Source organism: Coregonus lavaretus (assembly GCF_964263955.1).
Source record: "Coregonus lavaretus genome assembly, contig: SUPER_35_unloc_1, whole genome shotgun sequence".
NCBI lineage: Eukaryota > Metazoa > Chordata > Actinopteri > Salmoniformes > Salmonidae > Coregonus > Coregonus lavaretus.
Window position 1 is genome coordinate 6503850 of NW_028167181.1, and position 20897 is coordinate 6524746.

At 42.2% G+C, this 20897-nt stretch overlaps 2 protein-coding genes across 4 annotated transcripts in view; one reads left to right on the forward strand and one right to left on the reverse strand.

Moving 5' to 3' along the window:
• Nucleotides 1-3617, forward strand: part of tet2 (tet methylcytosine dioxygenase 2) — a 55388-nt gene extending 51771 nt beyond the window's left edge. The window contains exon 10 of the mRNA XM_084188635.1: nt 149-3617. Within this exon, the coding sequence (XP_084044761.1) occupies nt 149-1566 (1418 nt within the window). The 3' untranslated portion in view covers nt 1567-3617. The remainder of the gene's footprint in view (nt 1-148) is intronic.
• Nucleotides 3618-6442: 2825 nt separating this feature from the next.
• On the reverse strand, nt 6443-17030 carry ppa2 (inorganic pyrophosphatase 2). 3 transcript variants are annotated; one of them, XM_084188646.1, is made up of 13 exons: nt 16775-17030; nt 16311-16543; nt 12640-12704; nt 11938-11982; nt 11771-11824; nt 11065-11184; nt 10197-10283; nt 9843-9969; nt 9201-9328; nt 8897-8982; nt 7603-7672; nt 7423-7462; nt 6443-7273 (listed from the first exon to the last, which is right to left on the reverse strand). In XM_084188646.1, exons 5-13 carry the CDS (start codon nt 11810-11812, stop codon nt 7245-7247), a joined length of 729 nt encoding a protein of 242 aa, XP_084044772.1. In that variant the 5' UTR covers nt 11813-11824; nt 11938-11982; nt 12640-12704; nt 16311-16543; nt 16775-17030; the 3' UTR covers nt 6443-7244. The 3 variants fall into 3 exon arrangements, with proteins under 3 accessions (XP_084044772.1, XP_084044773.1, XP_084044771.1); XM_084188647.1 differs by lacking the exon at nt 16775-17030 and having other exon boundaries at nt 16311-16578; XM_084188645.1 differs by lacking the exons at nt 16311-16543; nt 16775-17030 and adding an exon at nt 16050-16301.
• Between the last annotated feature and the right edge of the window lie 3867 nt (nt 17031-20897).

Here is a 20897-nt window from a genome sequence, read left to right on the forward strand (position 1 = left end):
TGCATTTTCAGTATAATTCTAATTTCTGGAAAATACTTAAAATAAATAAAGGTACAAATTTAGGTCATGTGACATGATCTCCCAAAACAGTGGCCCCTAGTTATACTGCCTGTTTCTAAGACGTGTTTCCATCGCTCTCTTCTCCCAGGTCCAAATCCAGGCGCCATGGGAACGACCCCCCAGCCACCAGGTCAGCCGCCAGGTCACCCTCTTGGGGCCCACCTCCAGCAACAGAACACCCTTCACGCCTTCACTGGCTCCTCCCATCCAGCCAGCCCCTACCCCCGCTTCCCCAACCATCCCGGCCCCTTTCCAAGCACTTCCAAGCCAGGTAGCATGTACACCCAGCCACCAGCCTCAGCAAGCCCTTACCCCTCCCCTTTGCACGTACCCACCTCTTACATGAATGGGTCGAATCCAGCGAGCCCTTACCCCAGTCCCATGACGCCGGGTAGCCCCTACCTGGGTTACCAGTGTAACGGAGGTACGCCCTTGGACAACTACCACCCTTACTACACCTCGAACCCAAAGCACCTGGACATGTACCGGCAACAGAGGCCAGGAGCGCTTTACCCCGACATGCAGCAGCAGTATGACGCGCACCAACGCTATGGGGTCAGCTACCCTCCGCGGTATGGCGAGCCCGGTTTACAGATCAATGGTTACAGCAACTGTAGCAGCATGAGGCCCGGCATACACCCCATGAGCCCCTACGGTCCCCTCTCGTATGGTCCCAGCGGTTCCCCCGACGCCCAATACCTGGATGCCCTCTCCAGGCCGCCCTCAGCCCACCACCCGGGGCTGGACTATGCAGCAGCAGTGAGCAAAGGCAATCAGTTTGGTGGGTACCCCAACCCCTACCTCTCCCAGAGCGCCCAAATGTTCCCCCCGGGCGGCCCCCAGGACCCCTTCCGTATGCAAGTCAAGACCGAGATGGGTCTCCAAAGCACGTGCATGACACCCACGCAACAAGGGTTTCCAGGGCTCCCCAATGAGAACCACCACGGGGGTTCCCCCATGATCAAGCAGGAGCCCGGGTTGGGTTCGCCAACGCCCACCGCACCCAAGGAGAAGCCGGCCATGTGGTCTGACAACGAGCACAACTTCCTGGATCCAGAGATCGGCGGGGTGGCTGTGGCGCCCAGCCACGGCTCCATCCTCATTGAGTGTGCCAAGCGGGAGATGCACGCCACCACGCCGCTAAAGAACCCCAAACGCAACCACCCTGCTCGCATCTCCCTGGTGTTTTACCAGCACAAGAACATGAACGAGGCGAAGCACGGCCTGGCGCTGTGGGAGGCCAAGATGGCCGAGAAGCAACGGGAGAAGGAGGAGGACGCCGAGAGGAACGGGGCCGAGGGCGGCACGGTGACGCCCAGCAAGAGCACTAAGAAGGGGGCGAAGAGGGAGCACCCGGAGCTGTCGGAGCAGCAAGGGGAGCCTCCGTACAAGCGCTTCATCCAGACCCTCATGGAGAGGTCCATGTCGCGCACCACCAACACCTACGTCAACACGTCGCCCTACGCTTTTACCAAGGTCACAGGGCCGTACAGCCACTTCATCTAGACAAGAGACATTCATACTGTACTGTAGGGTTGACCCATGAGGAATAACACTGAGAATGAAAACGCACGGTGCTATACTGATGGTGCTATACGAAGAACCTCAAGCACCACTAGCCTCACAACACAGCGCATCCTCTCTCTCCCGAATGGCAAGCGACAGTGTCAGAAGAAACGCACAGCGTCGGTGGAGAAGGAACTCGATCAATTGGAAGTCGTACCACGTTATACAGTACATCAGGTCTGTCACCTCTTGAAAGATCAGACTTTACTGATTGGTTGGTTGACCCCCCTCTACTAAGGAAGTATTTATTATTTGGTTACTTTTACTAGGTACACACTTAACATTTCTGGGTGCTTTGCAGGTCCAATCCATCAGGACTTCTATATTTACTGGAAACAAAGTTTCATTTAGGTGGCTTTCTTTTTCTAATTAAGCTTCTTTTTTTATTGAGATATAATCTTGACATTCTGTAAAAAAAAACACTGAACTTTGTGGATACACCACAATAACGGTGCTAAAAGTGGAGCTTGTCTTTATTATACAGTGTTGTTCAAATGCCTTCATGTTTGAACCAAATCAGTTTGTATAGATAAACGCGTTTTTCCAAATGTGTGAAAAAGGATGAAACTGAAAATACTGTACAGACAAAATATCATCAGCAAAATGGTTCCTAAGAAAATCAGTGTTTCTAAAGTACTTTTGATATTGAAGGTGAAATATTGATAAGATCTTCAGATCAGATGATTGGTGCAAAAACGTCTACAGTTACAACAAACAAATTATTTTCTAGACATGAAATTGATAATAGACAGACAAAACTTGATCTGAATTACTGTAGCCTATCTGTAAAACAGAATATCATGCAAATTGAATTTTTACACTTTTTACTTTCTGGTGCTTCTCTCAGTTTCACAATTGTTATGTCCTTCATATTGTAAATCGAGCCATTCTAAAAAAGGTGCATTTTTAGACTAATATTTCAAAGATCTTTTTTTTAAATGTGATTCTCACATTCTCTCAAGGGTTATTTACTTTGTTGTCAGCAACTGTTTCAGAGTTCTTGACCACAGGTTCACAGAACAAACCTGAATTGTGGATATATTACGTGTTGTCATGCGACTGTTGTGTTTTGTGAACATGCTCCTTACCTTCCTTTGGTGTAGGACACGAAACAGGGTTAGCTCAATGTCAGTATCATGGTTTCAAAGGCAGCTGGCTTGCTGTGGGGGTCCTTAAATACTTGTAATGTAGTTGTATGATAAAAGAAAAAAGATGAGATTTGTACAGTAAATTAATTATTCTCTTTTTTTGTAATTTTACGCTTTACGATTTTAGTGTTGTAAAGAAAAGTTATATTTCTTTGGGTTTGAACTGATTTTTATTACATATGGTGCTACTCAACCTGCTATGCGAACATATAATGTAAGACCCTAGGGGCGTTGAGAAGGCCAATGAATGACCTACAGTTAAAGTACCTACTTGCCATATACCTCAGAACTAGTTTGGCAATACTATAAGGAGCATGATGCAAGGCATTTTTCTCCTTCCTTTGTTGTCACTTTCAAAAAAAGTTAACTACAATAACAGACTTCAGGCCACCACCAAGGCTGAGTTCATTGCTTACTGCTTTCTTCATGCTCGATCTACTAGGAATAATTACTTGAACTTTAAGCTTTGATATAATAGCAAAATCAGGGATATTTCAACTAATTTCTGTGCGTGCATACATTGCTTGTGTTCATCTAGTTTTCCTCTCATTCACGGATTTGAATCCCAATGAATTATTTGTATGTATGTATATATATACAGTGCCCTCCACAATTATTGGCACCCCTGTTTAAGATGTGGTCGAGGACTTCCAAAAATTCTCCTTTTTTTTTTAAACAACATAGAACCCAAATGCAAAAAAAGAGAAAAATCCAACCTTTTATTTAAGTACATTACTTTGGTGTAAAAAAAAAAATCACACATTTAGAAAAAATAAAACTTTAAATCATGTGTCCCACAATTATTGGCACCCCTGATGTTAATACTTTGTACAACCCCCTTTTGCCAACAAGACAGCACTTAATCTCCTCCTATAACATTTCACAAGATTGGAGAACACAGAGAGAGGGATCTTTGACCATTCTTCTTTGCACAATCTTTCTAGATCATCCAGTGTCCTGGGTCCTCTCTTATGCACTCTCCTCTTTAGCTCGCCCCACAGGTTTTCGATTGGGTTGAGGTCTGGGGACTGAGATGGCCATGGGAGGACCTTGAGTTTGTGACTGCTGAACCATTTTTGTGTAGATTTTGCCACATGTTCTGGATCATTATCCTGCTGAAAGACCCAATGACGACCCATCTTTAGCTTTCTGGCAGAGGCCATCAGGTTTTTATTTAAAATGTCCTGGTAGTTCAAAGCATTCATAATGCCATGCACCCTGACAAGGTTCCCAGGGCCTTTGGAAGAGAAACAGGCCCACAGCATCACAGATCCTCCACCATACTTCACGGTGGGCATGAGGTGCTTTTCGGCATACTCATCTTTTGTTTTACGCCAGACCCACTTAGAGTGTTTGTTGCCAAAAAGCTCAATCTTAGTCTCATCTGACCAAAGCACACGATCCCAGTTGAAGTCCCAGTGCCGCTTAGCAAACTCCAGACGTTTACGTTTGTGAGTGTTAGTGAGAAAAGGCTTTTTCCTTGCATGCCTCCCAAACAGCTTGTTGGCATGTAGAGAGCGTCTGATGGTTGTTTTGGAGACTTTGTGACCCCAAGATGCCACTCTTTGATGCAATTCTGTGACAGTGAGCTTAGGACTTTTTTTTACTTCTCTTACCATCCTCCTCACTGTGCGTTGTGGCAAGATAAACTTGGGACCTCTTCCAGCCTTGTTTGTCACTGTTCCAGTTGTTTTAAACTTCTTAATGATTCCTCTGACTGTAGATACGGGCAAGTTATGGCGAGTGGCTATTTTCTTGTAGCCATTGCCTGACTTATGAAGGTCGACACAAATCTGCCTTACTTGAATGGTGTGTTCTCTTGTCTTTGCCATGTTGACAAATGGGTAAGAGAATTAGGCCTCTGTGTCACGTCATATTTATACCCCAGGGAAACAGGAAGTCATGAATTACTAATTAAAAGTTCCTAGATACCCTGACCAACTTTAGCAACTACAGAAAAATATATTTAAAAAAAAATCAATTAAAATGTTCCGCGGAATTGTTAGGGGTGCCAATAATTGTGGGACACATGATTTCAAGTTTTTTTTTTTCTAAATGTGTGATTTTTTTTTTTACCACCAAAGTAATGTACTTAAATAAAAGGTTGGATGTTTCTCTTTTTTTGTATTTGGGTTCTATGTTGTTTAAAAAAAAAAGGAGAATTTTTGGAAGTCCTCGACCACATCTTAAACAGGGGTGCCAATAATAGTGGAGGGCACTGTATATATATATATATATACACACACATACATACATACATACATACACACACACACACACACACAACTAAAACTAAACTTTATCAGCAAAAAGATGGAAATGACGATCTGCATTTTTTTTGTACTTATGCTTTAGCTAGTAGATTGGTGGTATACTTTTGAAGTAAATTTGAACATATAATATGCACTGAGTTGACTAAAGGGAAAGTATGGCATTGACAAGGGAAAGAGCGACGCGTTCGCTTTTACTGAGAGGTAAGACCAGGGCAGTTATGATGCTAGATGATGAGGATGATGCACATGTGTGTGCCTGTGTATAGTTTAAAAGTGAAATGTATTTATAACCACTAAACAATTATATTACGATTATCTCTCTCCCTTCTCGCCATTAGATTTTAATGTGATATACGAGTCAACGGTTATTTCTGAGTGACACCCCCCCCCCCCCCCACTAACATTAATACTATCGTTTTTCAAAAGCACTTCCTTTCTTTCTTCTGAAAAAAAAATGTAATAAAATATTACAAAACGTTTTATTTAAGATAAGAAATCAGTAGATTATTGTAAATGTGTTTAAAATAAATTATGCCACATTGTACATACCATGCGTTTGTATTACGGAAATACAATTGTTGATTTTTAATAACAACCTACTATTGTAATATGTTAAAAGGTGTAGGTTTCTTGTAATTTTGTCAAATGTACCCACGGCCCATGTTTCTATCAGCAATCTTCTAGTCTTTTCCAGGTTCACAGGATGCCACACTCACTGTCAACAAAACAGCAATGTTTACAGCTATAAGGTTCCTGTTCGCTAAAGTCACTTAGAAAGTATTCGTTTTTGTAAAGGATTGCAGTTTTTGTAAAAAAATAAATAATATTAAATTAAAATGTTGAATTTCAGTGTCCAGGACCCAGCGACAGTAGCAGGTTGTGAAAAGGAGTGTCTGAGACATAGCGGGTGACGAGCATAGCCATACTTGAAAAGCTTCAGAGTGTTGGAGTGTGATTCAACATTACTTGAACAACTTTGAGCTTGACTAACGCACCAGAGTGCACAGCTCTTATGTTAAGCTAGCAGTTTAATGTACACGTTGGTATTTTGCAGTTAGACACTAAAGGTTTAAAAACGTTTTGTTATTTTCTGCCTGTCTTTATTTTTTTTTACTGCTTCCCTTGTTCCCCTTTAAGTTTGGTATGCTAAAAAATGGAATTAAGAATGTTATAATGCTGTAAGTATTGTAATGTACTGAATGCAGTTTATTTGAAAGCTGTTTATGATATCATTCCTGATATTGCTGAGATGTGGGTGTTTTTAATAAAATTTATATTTATTTAAAGCACATTTTAAGTTTCACATCTAGTTATTTGAATTTGAGTGGTTAAAACATTTATTTTGTCTGCATGTTTGTGTGTGGAAACGTTGATGTCAATCGAAGGCACACCATGCATCTTACACCTGGATGCTTTTATTTATCAAAAGAAGGTGGATCCAACCATTAAGAAAACGTTATTTTTTGTGCAAATTTAGTTTTCGAATTGAGAAATGATGAATATCAAAGAATGCGTTCTTATTTCAATAGCATACAACCCATTACTGAAATGCATTTTGGCACTTTTAAATAAAATACAACAGGGCTGTCTGTACAAGAACGTCAGTCTCAAACATAATGCAATAAAAAACATTTACAAATTTAGATGGGAATAACCAAATTATTTGTTGTATCAGTAATTTCAAACAGTAACTGTATGTAGCTTGTAACATTTTACATTACATTTTAGTCATTTAGCAGACGCTCTTATCCAGAGCGACTTACAGTTAGTGAGTGCATACATTATTTTCGAACCCACAACCCTGGCGTTGCAAACGTCATGCTCTACCAACTGAGCTACATCCCTGCCGGCCATTCCCTCCCCTACCCTGGACGACGCTGGGCCAATTGTGCGCCGCCCCATGGGTCTCCCGGTCGCGACCGGCTACGACAGAGCCTGGATACGAACCAGGATCTCTAGTGGCACAGCTAGCACTGCGATGCAGTGCCTTAGACCACTGCGCCACTCGGGAGACATAACCAAAACAACTATTCATACAGAATTGACACTTAAATCCCCCATTTGAAATAAAATCAGCTGAATACAAAAATATTTGCAGTAACTAAACAATAGAAAAAATACAGTACTTGAAGTGCTTCATTTGAATATTGGACAAAAGTATCTTTAGCTTTTCACATTGCAGGACTTCAGTCCAGAATCACTTGGAAAGGAAATGCCACTTGTCCACTGTAACAGATGATCATGGATATCAATATGTGACATTAAAAAAGGGAATTTGTAATATTTACACACATATAATATGAATATGTATTTCTTATCAATTCAATGGCTAAAATGGGTCTCATTGTCAAGCAAGTCAGTCACTTGATACATACCTTCTGGAGATACAGGAAGTGCCTCACCACCAGCAGGAGCCTAAGCAGGAAGCACAGGATATGATGTCACAAGACTATCAGATCCAACCACGATACTGAGAATGTTCCTTACAACATAACTTAAACACACAAAGCTTAGTTATAGTTACAACACACACAGAGCTGAATTGATGTTCTCACCGATCTGACCACATTGCAGGCGTCCTCGCCACTGCATTTGAAAGGGCTCTCGGAGACAGAGACGTTTTTACTGTTGTCAGAGAAGAAACTTAGGTCATTATCTATCAATGCAGAAAAACCAACAACATTATAACGCAGGCTTATTGCAATTTCATATGGGCTGCTGGAGGGCTATTAGCTGACCGACCACATGAGCAGGGATTATGTGTAACGTAGGATGAAACAAACACACACACACCCTGGAGGGCTAACACACACACACCCTGGAGGTATAACACACACACACCCTGGAGGGCTAACACACACACACACACCCTGGAGGGCTAACACACACACACCCTGGAGGGCTAACACACACACACCCTGGAGGGCTAACACACACACACACCCTGAAGGGCTAACACACACACACACCCTGAAGGTCTAACACACACACACACCCTGGAGGGCTAACACACACACACACACACCCTGGAGGGCTAACACACACCCTGGAAGGCTAACACACACCCTGGAGGGCTAACACACACACACACACCCTGGAGGTCTAACACACACCCTGGAGGTCTAACACACACCCTGGAGGCCATAACACACACCCTGGAGGGCATAACACACACCCTGGAGGGCATAACACACACCCTGGAGGGCATAACACACACCCTGGAGGCCATAACACACACCCTGGAGGGCTAACACACACCCTGGAGGGCTAACACACACACACACACCCTGGAGGGCTAACACACACACACACACACACCCTGGAGGGCTAACACACACACACCCTGGAGGGCTAACACACACACACACCCTGAAGGTCTAACACACACACACACCCTGGAGGGCTAACACACACACACACCCTGGAGGTCTAACACACACCCTGGAGGCCATAACACACACCCTGGAGGCCATAACACACACCCTGGAGGGCATAACACACACCCTGGAGGGCATAACACACACCCTGGAGGGCATAACACACACCCTGGAGGGCATAACACACACCCTGGAGGGCATAACACACACCCTGGAGGGCATAACACACACCCTGGAGGGCATAACACACACCCTGGAGGGCATAACACACACCCTGGAGGGCATAACACACACCCTGGAGGGCATAACACACACCCTGGAGGGCATAACACACACCCTGGAGGGCATAACACACACCCTGGAGGGCATAACACACACCCTGGAGGGCATAACACACACCCTGGAGGGCATAACACACACCCTGGAGGGCATAACACACACCCTGGAGGGCTAACACACACGCGCTCCTCACCAATCTATCTGGCCACCATTAGTCTGCTTCTGCACCAGTGCCCTCCAGTGCTCGTGAGTGGACTTAACGACCTCCACAGCAAAGTCCTAAAGAGGAGGAGGAATGGAGGCAGACAAAGGACAATAGAAAGAAGTGAACCCTTTGCGATCCCTGGGGAAGGGAACACACCATCAGAGTCCCTCCTATTAAAGTAACTACCATGGCACTGGACTGGAACACATTCAGGAAAACAGTACGATATATACCAGCTATTATGCTTTAATATACCAATAGTATGTGGCCCTAATGGAGAAACTCTATGTACCTTGTCTTTGAACTGTCCATTGAACGCAAACTGGTTTTCGGGCTTGCCGTCTGGAACCTTGTATTTTCTAAACCAGTCGACCGTGGCCTCCAAATGACCGGGTCTGCTCTTGCGGACATCTTCGATACCTGAGGAGAAAACAAGAGAGCACATTGTGATTTTGAAACATATACTGGGCTTGTGTGGCTCAGTTGGTAGAGCATGGTGCTTGCAACATCAGGGTTGTGGGTTCGATTCCCACGGGGGACCAGTATAGAAAACATTTATGAAAAATGTATGCACTCACTACCGTAAGTCACTCTAGATAAGAGCATCTGCTAAATTACTAAAATGTAAATGTAAAATATTGAGATCAAACACACTATGTTAATGGTTACTGTGCTACGGATATTGTGTCCAAGGCTGCGTTTACACAAGCAGCCCAATTCTGAACTTATTTTCACTAATTGGTCTTTTGGCCAATCACATCCAATCTTTTCACATCAGATCATTTTCAAATCTGATTAGTCAAAAGACCAATTAGTGATAAAAAAGATCAGAATTTGGGTGCCTGTGTAAACGCAGCCTAATATGTGTATGACGTGTTGAAAATGTCTACTACTACAGTGACATTTTGAAATACTGTAAGTTTCTAAGACTGACTGTTGAGGCTGGGGGCCTCTGGGTCATCAGCGTTGATGGCTATCAGCTTCCAGTCCGTCTCTCCCTCGTCGATCATGGCCAGGACCCCTAGCACTTTCACCTGGATCACCTGACCTGGGGAACACACCTGCAGGACACAGGTAAGCAGACAGACAACTCCTCAGGTAAAAGTACATTATACATGACATGTTATACAGATAAGTTATATGATATATTATCACGTTCTGTGAGTTACTTTATATACATATTATAATATGTCTAGACATATTGTTTGTAAATTAACCTTCATACATATTATACATACAAGTAATATTATTCTTGGATATGATTTAGCCAAAGTCTAGACAGTCTCACCATCGTGCCGATTTCGCAGACGTCTATGGGGTCGTTGTCTCCGCAGCACTTGGAGTCCTTGTCCATATGGTTCGGGTCTTCCCATGTCTGTTTCAACAATAGAAGAGACAGCAGTAACAACATTATCCCTGTCAACACTTTGTTTGTATACCGTCATTTCAAACATTGTGAGATGAACTGTCAAATTTGTCGAGCCGACCACAGTGCATTTTTTTCAGCCAGTGGGGAGGGCAGCAGACAATAATAAGTTATGGGCAAATCAATGATGTCTGCGTGGCAGTCTGCTTAATGCGCTTGTATATGAAACACTCAGGGCCACACGCTGTGGATTTCACCAACAAGACCCATTTTAATGAATCGTGAAGTGTTTTCCATGTATCCGCCTGTATTAGTCATTCACTTTGGCCAAATCAATACTGCCGGAGGATGAAAGAAGAAATGCATTACTGGCAGCTGAGTTTCGACCGAGATTATGTTCTAGTGTTTTCCGCTGAAAGACTAGCGAATAGGGTTAATAATGGGATAGAGGTCCATTTAGAATCTCTCCAGTTGTTGATGTTGTTCAACTCTGTAAGAAAACAGAGGGATGGTGAAATCCATAACGAAACAGAAAGATGATCAACTCCGTAACAATATAACTCCATAACGAAACAGAAAGATGATCAACTCCGTAACAATATAACTCCGTAACGCAACAGAAAGATGATCAACTCCGTAACAATATAATCCCATAACGAAACAGAAAGATGATCAACTCCGTAACAACATAACTCCGTAATTCAACAGAAGGATGATCAACTCCGTAACAATATAATGCAACAGCAGGATGATCAACTCCGTAACATAACAGAGGTGACAGAGGTCTCACCTGTGGGAGCGCCCCGTAGTTCCAGATGTAACCTTTATAAGGAAACACGTTGGCCACATATCGGAGTTTGCCCTTCTTCACATCCTGCTTGATCGGGTTCAGTGGTTCCTTGGTTGCAATCTAAAAGAAAGATGCATAATTAACACAGATGACAGTCTAAACTTGGGTCAGCAGTTTACTATCTTAAGAGAGACAGTGACATTAGAAGGGCATCCATTTTCAAATCCTCATCAAATAAATAGTATCCATAAACCCAGTTTGCACTCTCAATCACCTCTATTATTCCTTCAACTGCCACTGCTGGAGACTGAGATGACCTTTAAATCAACTTTCAGAGTTCTCTCTCCCTCTCCCTCTCCCTCTCCCTGAAGTGCTTAAATATCATTAACAAGTTGCCTGGTGCAAGGACATCATTATATATTAAGGGAAGAAGATATTTATAGGACCTTTCCACTTTGACAGATTCATTATTCATCTATTGTCTGGCTGTTTCTAGTCAAAGACCAGCGTGTTAACATGTCAAAAAGCTCTCAATGATGTTTGGATCAGTCAAAATAGAGCTCGGCCAATGAGGGACTACAAACCACTTAGGACAAAAGTCGACCGCCTTTCTTTATGTCGGTGGTTGTCTCAAACGCTCTTGTATATGGACACACCATAGTGTTAGATTAATACTTAACTGACAGGTTCCCAAAACAATACTTGCCTCCATTTTTGCATTGGACCATCGAGGTACCTCCACAACCATGTTATACAGAACCTGTAAAATAAAATATGAACTATATCAAAGATAATATAATCAAGGTGTTCAGCATTAATTAAAAAGAGATTCAATTGTTTTCTCTGTAGTAGCAATTCAGCATGGGAAAATACCTCATTCTCATTCTTCTTCAGTTTTTTAGATGGCACATCATTTTCCTTCGGTAAGACACATATTGCATTAATAATAAAATACATATTTGGTAGACCTACACAATATCTGACATCATCACGTACGAGGTTTCAGACACTAATAGTAGACTGTCAGAAAAATACCCAGCAAGTGAAGCTCTACAAAATCCCTAGACATTTGCATGTCACCTGACTATTGACGAACCCGCTGAGAAGTATGCATAACCTTTACATGTTCAATAAACATATTTCCTTGTCAGATAAAATCATGCTTTTTCAAAGATTTTACATCCAGGGGTGTCAAACTCATTCCCTGGAGGGCCGAGTGTCTGCTGGTTTTTGGTTTTTCCTTTCAGTTAAGACCTAGACAACCAGGTGAGGGGAGTTCCTTACTAATCAGTGACCTTAATTCTTCAATCAATGACAAGGGAGGAGCGAAAACCCGCAGACACTCAGCCCTCCGTGGAATGAGTTTGACACGTGGTCTTAGCACTTCAATGACAATGTATGTGGCTTCTGTTCCAAAATGCCTGCCTAAAAGGTTCCATACTCACACCCATTATCATTTCCACATGCAAAAAGGAAATATGGAAACATTGACTCGTTCCTTGCGTCACATAGACCGGTTTCATAAAAGCTACAACAACCAAGTAAGAATAGATCCAGATGGAACAAAATGTTTACCTGATCTCCATCGGCGAGAAGTGGAATATCATGAAAGGGAGAGATGTATTTCCCGTCAGAGGTTTCTAGAACAAAACAGAAACACATGCAAAGTAAATTGACTGATGTACTGTATTAGTAATGTATACATTCTCAAAATGTTCTGTAACTGTTGGTATACCGCAAGTGCTTGATGCAACATTTATATTGTTACTAGGTGCCAGTGGCGGTCGGTGCCGTTTAAGATTATTTATTTTTATTTTTATGGGCCTTATTTCTATTACAGCATATTGGATGACTGTCATTCATATTCCATTCACCCAGCTCAATGTAACATCAATAGGTTTAGGCTATACATGATTCTCGATTTTTCCCTGTACCCATCATGAGGTTGCTACATCCGAGATAATTTTGAGTAATCAAGGTGACAGACAGTGACACATTCAATACCGCCTTGAACACTCTTGCCTGCATCTAGCTGATCTAGGGAGAAATCATTAGTTCAACAGTTTGTAAACGAGAGTTTCTATTGGACAATTTCAGGTGTTTATCCCAATTTCATTTGTTTACGTTTAAGAAAAGTTTTTCAACAGAATTGGCGTAATGAATACACCCCTGATCAGATGCGAACAGTTGACTTTCATAGCACCCACATAAAAACAGCATGATCACTTTGCTGTTTTATATATAATTCCTTCTCGCAACTATCTATGCACTCTCCTCCTCTCACCTTTTCCCTTCGCTTGTGGACTTCATTCAGTGCACAACACATCAGTGGTCTGTGACCAGGCAAATTAAATCTTTCCAAGCCAAACCTTCACATCATGACCGCTACACACAGCCTACATCCTTGTCATGTCATAGTCAACATCGCTACTAGAACTAATGTGTTAGTAAACCTGCTAGCTACAATCATACAGCACAGTGTACAGTCAGAAAGCAGTTACACCGGTGGGCCCCGGTGGCAATAAATTAATCAAACCAAAAGCCTACCTTGACTTGGAAGACTTCTTGTGTTGGCTAGCCATAGCCAGCTAGCTAACATAGCATCCCTCTCTGTTTGAGCTGGGTGTTTGAGTAGGCTAAACTAGCTAGCTGCATTCTCTAGGTAAGTTAACATTTCTTTTTTTTTTTTTAATACAACCAAATATAGCTAGCTCGCTCCCTCTCCTCTCTGTTCAAAACTGTTCTACTATTGTCTTTCTTGCTGAGTCAACTACTCACCACGTGTTATGCACTGCAGTGCTAGCTAGCTGTAGCTTACGCTTTCAGTACTAGATTCATTCTCTGATATTTTGATTGGGTGGACAACATGTCAGTTCATGCTGCAACAGCTCTGATAGGTTGGAAGACGTCCTCTGGAAGTTGTCATAATTACTGTGTAAGTCTATGGAAGGGGGTGAGAACCATGAGCCTCCTAGGTTTTGTATTGAAGTCAATGTACCAAGAGGACGGAAGCTAGCTGTCCTCCGGCTACACCATGGTGCTAACCTACAGAGTGCTGCAGAGGCTACTGTAGACCTCCATTGCAAAACTGTGTTTTAATCTACTATTTGGTGACATCTGAATATATTTAGTATAGTTTAATCTAAAAAGGATAACTTTTTTAATGTTTCACTATTTTTTTGGTCCTCCCCTTCCTCCTCTGAGGAGCCTCCACTGGTAGGTACAGAAAATGGAAGGCCCCTAACATAGAAAAATTGAGCATTTGAGTCACAAGCAATAGTGTTCCACTTTAGCGCTTAAAAAGGGCAACTCCACCCCTTTTCAACCACATTTTCATTATCTCCAGCACAATGCCAGTGTCAACATGTGAAAACTGAGCATTTCTACGTTTTGTAGAAAATAATATAAAGTTAAAGTTCTACCCAATGACCTGATCAAAAATTAACATTTTCAAACACTATGAGATTCTCGCTGACGTAGGGAGCAAAATATCCTCTATTGGAAAAATCACTTTTTTACTTTTAAATCCTACCCTGTGATGTCACAGAGAAGCATTTTTATTTAGGACCTTATCTTTTTAAGCACAGATCATAGAAAACACGCTTTAAGTAACTAATCTGGCACATATCAAAACACAGGTTAACCCCAAACCATTGACCTGGATTTGGGCAATGTTTTCTAACACAAGCAAAATGCATAGGTGCCATTAAATCACAATCTATTGGGTTAAATCCCTCGGGCAAAGGGCATTGATCTGGAAATTTGCCTGACTTGCCCCAATTTTCTACATCATCCAGATATAACAATAATCTAAGCATTTTAAACAAATAGGTGTGACCAGACTCTCCCTCTCTAAGTGCATTTCTTATCATCCCATAGTACAGGGGTGAAGGAGTTCACACTAAAGACAATGTGCCCTACCCCCTCAATGGTTTTAACTGTCAGAGGGGTGACACTGACCTATATGGACCGAGGTCCACAAAGCAGATTTAAAACTGAAGACCCCATCAATGTCTTCTGCAAACAATGAAAACATTCAATGGGGACCGGTCTTTAAACCTGCCATTGTTAATGTCACACTGGAGCACAGATTAACAGCCCATATATACCCATAGAAAGATTACAACAATAATAGTATTTCATACTCGACTTAATTATTATGTATCAGTCCTGTCCTTGTAATATGGTAGCCTACCAACCAGATTGTATAAAAAGTGAAAACGGATTACTTTGTGGCGACTTGTAACAAGTCTTCACCAATGACAGAAAGAGAAGACAGAACACGTGACAGGGGTTAAAGGGAACGGCAACATTGTAGCCACCAAAAACAGGTCCTTTCAGAATTCAAGAGCTCTGTAAATTGAAAGTGTTGCAACTAACAATAGTTAAATGTAGCGTTTTTTTATCCAACACAACATGTTAGACCTATTACTATGGACGTTTTTCAGTCAAAACACGGGTCACACTTGAAATGTGTCGAATGCAACATGCCACGCGGCCATAATTGGAAGTTACCAAACCTGCTGTGAAAGATGTATCCTTTTTAGCTAATACCGTAACATTTCACCTAACACGTTTTGGTAATCGGTGAATGAGTGACCTACCGTGTCTTGCATGGTGGTACATTTACATTACATTTTAGTCATTTAGTAGACGCTCTTATCCAGAGCGACTTACAGTTTTGTGAATACATATATTTTTTTTAATCCTTGCCCCCCCCCGTGGGAATCGAACCCACAACCCTGGCGTTACAAACGCCATGCTCTATCAACTGAGCTACATCCCTGCCGGCCATTCCCTCCCCTACCCTGTACGACGCTGGGCCAATTGTGCGCCGCCCCATGGGTCTCCCGGTCGCGGCCGGCTGCGACAGAGCCTGGATTCGAACCAGGATCTCTAGTGGCACAGTTTGCACTGCGATGCAGTGCCTTAGACCACTGCGCCACTCAGGAGCTAGGTAGGTAGGTGGTAGGCTAATAACTTACTAAAATATATCCTGTAGTCAGAGGAGTTCGGTCGTCCTCGCTCTTCGGTTTGATAATGCATCGTTTTGATCAGATAGGAGGTAATTGCTTGTGTGACAAGCTCGCTTTTAAAGGCAGTATGCGAACCAAGAAATGCCGATGTGTACCGTAGCGAAGAGCGCAGAAGCAAACGCATTATAGCGGCTTGTTTTCATTTAGGTCCTGCTTCCGGTTGAGTATTTCCCCACGTCGGTGCTGCGTTGCTCTTGAATGTGTTCCTACCTTATCTTTTACCGCCCCCTATCTGCAGCCAAGGTCATTCCTCAGGGGAAGGAGAACATGGAAGACGCAGGAGACCTTTGCCAAAAGAAAATGGCTGACATCCATCAATGGGAGAATGTAGACTTGTCTTGTGTCAGTGTTAATGACTGTGTTGGTCGACGTGGCTCTGTCTGTTGATGTGTTGAATCACATTTGTGTTTGTAGTAGTGAATACAATGCAGCCAAGACAACCCCTGTTCAATAAAACATTGTAAAGTTACAGACATGGCCACTAACTGGGCCCAAATACTCTATCAATCACTTTCTCATCCTCAAATGATATGTGCAGCAATTGACAAACAATTGATGATTGGTGGTATTATCTTATTTCTCTTTGAGTACAAAGATCACTCTTAAAAAAAAAAAGGGACTATTTACGACACACTACTTAACCATTGTGACCCTGAGAGGTGCTGAACTCTGACCTTGAGGTCGACGTCAGAGTAGATGATCTCCCTCAGCACGTCGCTCACTAAGTTGTCCCTGCGTACGTGGAGCACCAGGAAGGGGTTCCGCGCCAGGAGGGGTTCCAGCGTCAGCAGCATGAAAACATTATGCAGGTTGGCCCCGTTCACCGCCATCTTGGAAAAGGTCACAGACAGGGGATATCGATTAAAAAAATATGTCCACCCACCCTCCAGTGTAGGAGAGGTGGAAATCATTTGTAATTTTGTTTTACATAAAGTGTTGAAAAAACATAAAAGTACAATAAAAAATACAATTACAGGCATGGGGTCTATTCATTATGCCGATTCTGTTGCAAAACAATTAGTCTGTTGCAAAACATTTAGTTTTTTCATAATTAGGCTACTAATTACACATTATAAACTTGGTGGTTCGAGCCCTGAATGCTGATTCGCTGAAAGTCGTGGTACATCAGACCGTATACCACGGGTATGTATTTTTACTGTTCTAATTGCGTTTGTAACCAGTTCACAATAGCAATAAGGCACCTCGGGGGTTTGTGGGATATGGCCAATATACCACGGCTAAGGGCTGTATCCAGGCACTCTGCGTTGCATCGTGTGTAACAACAGCCCTTAGCCGTGGTATATTGGCCATATACCACACCCCCTCGTGCCTTATTGCTTAAATAACACATTCATACCATTTCATTTCACAATGGTAATTTCTTAGGCTATATTTTCGGCTAATGTCAGGTGTTCCTTAAAGCTGTGACACTGACTACTCTAGTCCTTCAAATCCCCAGCGTCCAATCTTCTAGCTGTCTAATCTGCCTACTAGTTTCTGAACCTCCTTCAAGCGACGGGGCCCTCCTTATGGTCACCATAGTAACGGCCCTATCTGGCTTTGTAGCCCCCTAGCTTTTGTGTTTCTCATCTCTAGCACATCCTGAATGGTGTAATGCTTCTGGAAGCTAGTAATTAAGCTGGCGAAGCCACAGAGACCAAAGTCCTTATCTGCTGTTTTTGTGCCCAGCTAGCGCTCTTCGATAAACAAACACCCACACCAGCCATTTCAGCGTTTCTCCCTCCCCTCAGTCTTCTTTTATTGTCATATTTATTGCCTCGCAGGTTGTTCAAACAAAAGATGCACACATCAATGCTATAAACACAAGAAGGTGGTAGGCTAAGCTGCACCCGTCCTTGGTTTGACATCTCAAAGTGTATCCATGTTCATAAATAGGCTATTGACATTTTTTGCAGGTTTTAAAGCTTATTTCCTGCAATTCTACACATTTTGTCATGAGGTGCAGAGAACATTTTGCAGTATTAAAGCTAATTTTCTTGCAATTCTATACATTTTGCCATGTCTAATGTGTACTCATGTGATATTTGAGTGACTCAAAGATTACAACAAAATCTATGGGATAAAAAAACCTTGCTAAAACATGTTAGCTGACATGGGCTAGTTGATCATTTTACATTTCTGACAAGTTATAAACAGCTCTCTAAGGTATGCAATGACTGACATGACAAGAGGATTCTACTAGTGCATTCTACTATTAACATTTTCAAGAGTAAGTTGGAAGCCGGACTGAGTTCCACATTTTTAATTTTTTTATAAGTCTTTAGGCTCAAAGGGATATTCAATGTCTGCTTTTTTATTTTGACCAATCTACCAATAGGTGCCCTTCTCTGCGAGGCATTGGAAAACCTCCCTGGTCTTTTTGGTTGAATCTGTGTTTGAAATTCACTGCTCGACTGAGGGACCTTACAGATAATTGAGGTAGTCATTCAAAAAATCACACTATTATTGCACACAGAGTGAGTCCATGCAACTTATTATGTGACTTGTTAAGCACATTTTTACTCCTGAACGTATTTAGGCTTGCCATAACAAAGGGGTTGAATACTTATTGACTCAAGACATTTCAGCTTTTAATTTGTAATTAATTTGTACAAAATTCTACAAACACAATTCCACTTTGACATTATGGGTTATTGTTTATAGGCCAGTGACAAAAAAGTCTACATTTAATCAATTTTAATTTCAGGCTATAACACAACAAAATGTGGAAAAAGTCAAGGGGTGTTAATACTTTCTGAAGGCACTGTACTTTAATCACAACAAACACAGATTAATTGATTGACTTTGACCCATATAGAGGTCTTCAGTAACCTGTTGGAGGGAGTCACATGAGACAGAGATGCGGTAAAGATGTTCGAATCTCATCACGGACAACTTTAGCTAATTAGCAACTACTTACTACTTTTTAGCTACTTTGCAACTACTTAGCATGTTAGCTAACCCTTCCCCCAACCCTAACCCTTTTAGCTAACCCTTCCCCTAACCTTAACCTTAACTCCTAATCCCTAGAGCTAGCTATTGTTAGGGCTAGCCACCTAGCTAACGTACGTTTTGCAAATTCATAACTCCTGAGTGGCGCAGTGGTCTAAGGTACTGCATCGCAGTGCTAGCTGTGCCACTAGAGATCCTGGTTCGAATCCAGGCTCTGACGTAGCCGGCCGTGACCGGGCGACCCATGGGGCGGCGCACAATTGGCCCAGCGTCGTGTAGGGGAGGGAATGGCCGGCAGGGATGTAGCTCAGTTGGTAGAGCATGGCGTTTGCAATGCCATGGTTGTGGGTTCGATTCCCACGGGGGACCAGTATATAAAATATGCACTCACTAACTGTAAGTCGCTCTGGATAAGAGCGTCTGCTAAATGACTAAAATGTAAAATAACATATTGCAAATTTGTAACATATTGTACAAATTACAATTCGTAACATACCATATGAAACTTAACATTTCATGCTAAATGGAGTGTCTCGGACTTACGTACAGAATAATACAAAATACTCTGAGACCACGTTGAACATTTAGAAGTAGTCCCTTTTCAGGTTTAGAAGAAGTGACTGCTAAATGCTAACTCCTGTTCGTATAAGCTGGTAGCATAGCTAGCATAGAGAAATTGGTGGTGGTAGTCAAAGCCATTTTTAACTGTAATGCAGTTGATTGGGACGATGACATGAACATGTATTGGGGTTGACATCCGTACAAGCATTATACTCTAATTTTTACCTCAACATAGTGTGAAATACACATGTAAACAATAGCCTAAAGGTAGGGTAATTTTGCTGGGGGGCAATGAGGAGATGTGGGAATCTTTCCCCCACGGCATCTTTCCCCCACGCGTTTCCATTGCATTTCCATTGTTCTGGTCGAGTTCCATTGACCTCTTTACTGCATCTATTGTGTGTTTTATCTTGAGTTTGTTCGTATATGGACGTGATTCACTTTTCTTGACAATCCCTTTCTCTCATGTGTGAAGTCATTGTAGCCAGTCTCTCTTTGAGCAGCATAGCAGCCCCTTGCCAAGCCGGAACCTCAGTCCACACCCTTGGTTACCTAACTTCCACAAGCTCCCTCAGGGCATATGAACTTCAGCAGACTGAACAGGCTTGGCACACAAGGGGAAATAATTATTCTGGAATAAATAAAAAAATCAGGATGACGTCATTCAACCTGATGTGTAATGTTAACTATGTTTATTTTAATACTCTGAGTCGATGTTACTTTATTGTATGTCACTTTGTTGATCTTGATAAATAAATCAAAGTCAAGTGATTATTTATCATGCATATGCCTTTGTTTCTTTCAGTTCTGTATGTTTTCACATTTCTCTTAACATTGTTTTGTAAAAGCTGCATTTATTCTTTTTTGGGGGATACAGACGTATGAGGCAAATGTAATTCAGAGGTACAAACAGTCTCTACACTGTCTCTAAATTGTAAAGAAGATGGAGTTGGAGTCGATAAGACTTTTTAGAGGGAGAAACACAGTCTAATGGAGGACTAACGGGTGTCCTACATCACACTACACGGTGAGGTGGAAACACAATATGAGCCTTTATTGCCCTGTGCTTCAGTGGGGAGGGAAATGATGCCTCCATTCATTGTCTTCTCACTATGGAATGCACTTTCTGTCTAGAAATCATTGTAGTAGTTTATTGTTGTATGTGATATACCTGTTGAACCAGATCTGGCTGAAGTATGAAAGAGAATGCATTGTTGGGTTGTTGGGTTGTTGCATTGTTGCGTTGTGGTATTTTTGAGTTCGCAAGAAAGGCATTTCACTGTA

Excerpts from the sequence above, each read along its gene's own strand:
- ppa2 (XM_084188645.1), bottom strand. The coding sequence starts at position 16,224 with ATGCGTTTGCTTCTGCGCTCTTCGCTACGGTACACATCGGCATTTCTT. Across the intron at positions 11,825-11,937 it reads TGAAGAAGAATGAGAATGAG|GTTCTGTATAACATGGTTGT; the intron begins GTATTTTCCCAT and ends TTTATTTTACAG. Across the intron at positions 11,185-11,770 it reads GGTCCAATGCAAAAATGGAG|ATTGCAACCAAGGAACCACT; the intron begins GCAAGTATTGTT and ends TCTTTCTTTTAG.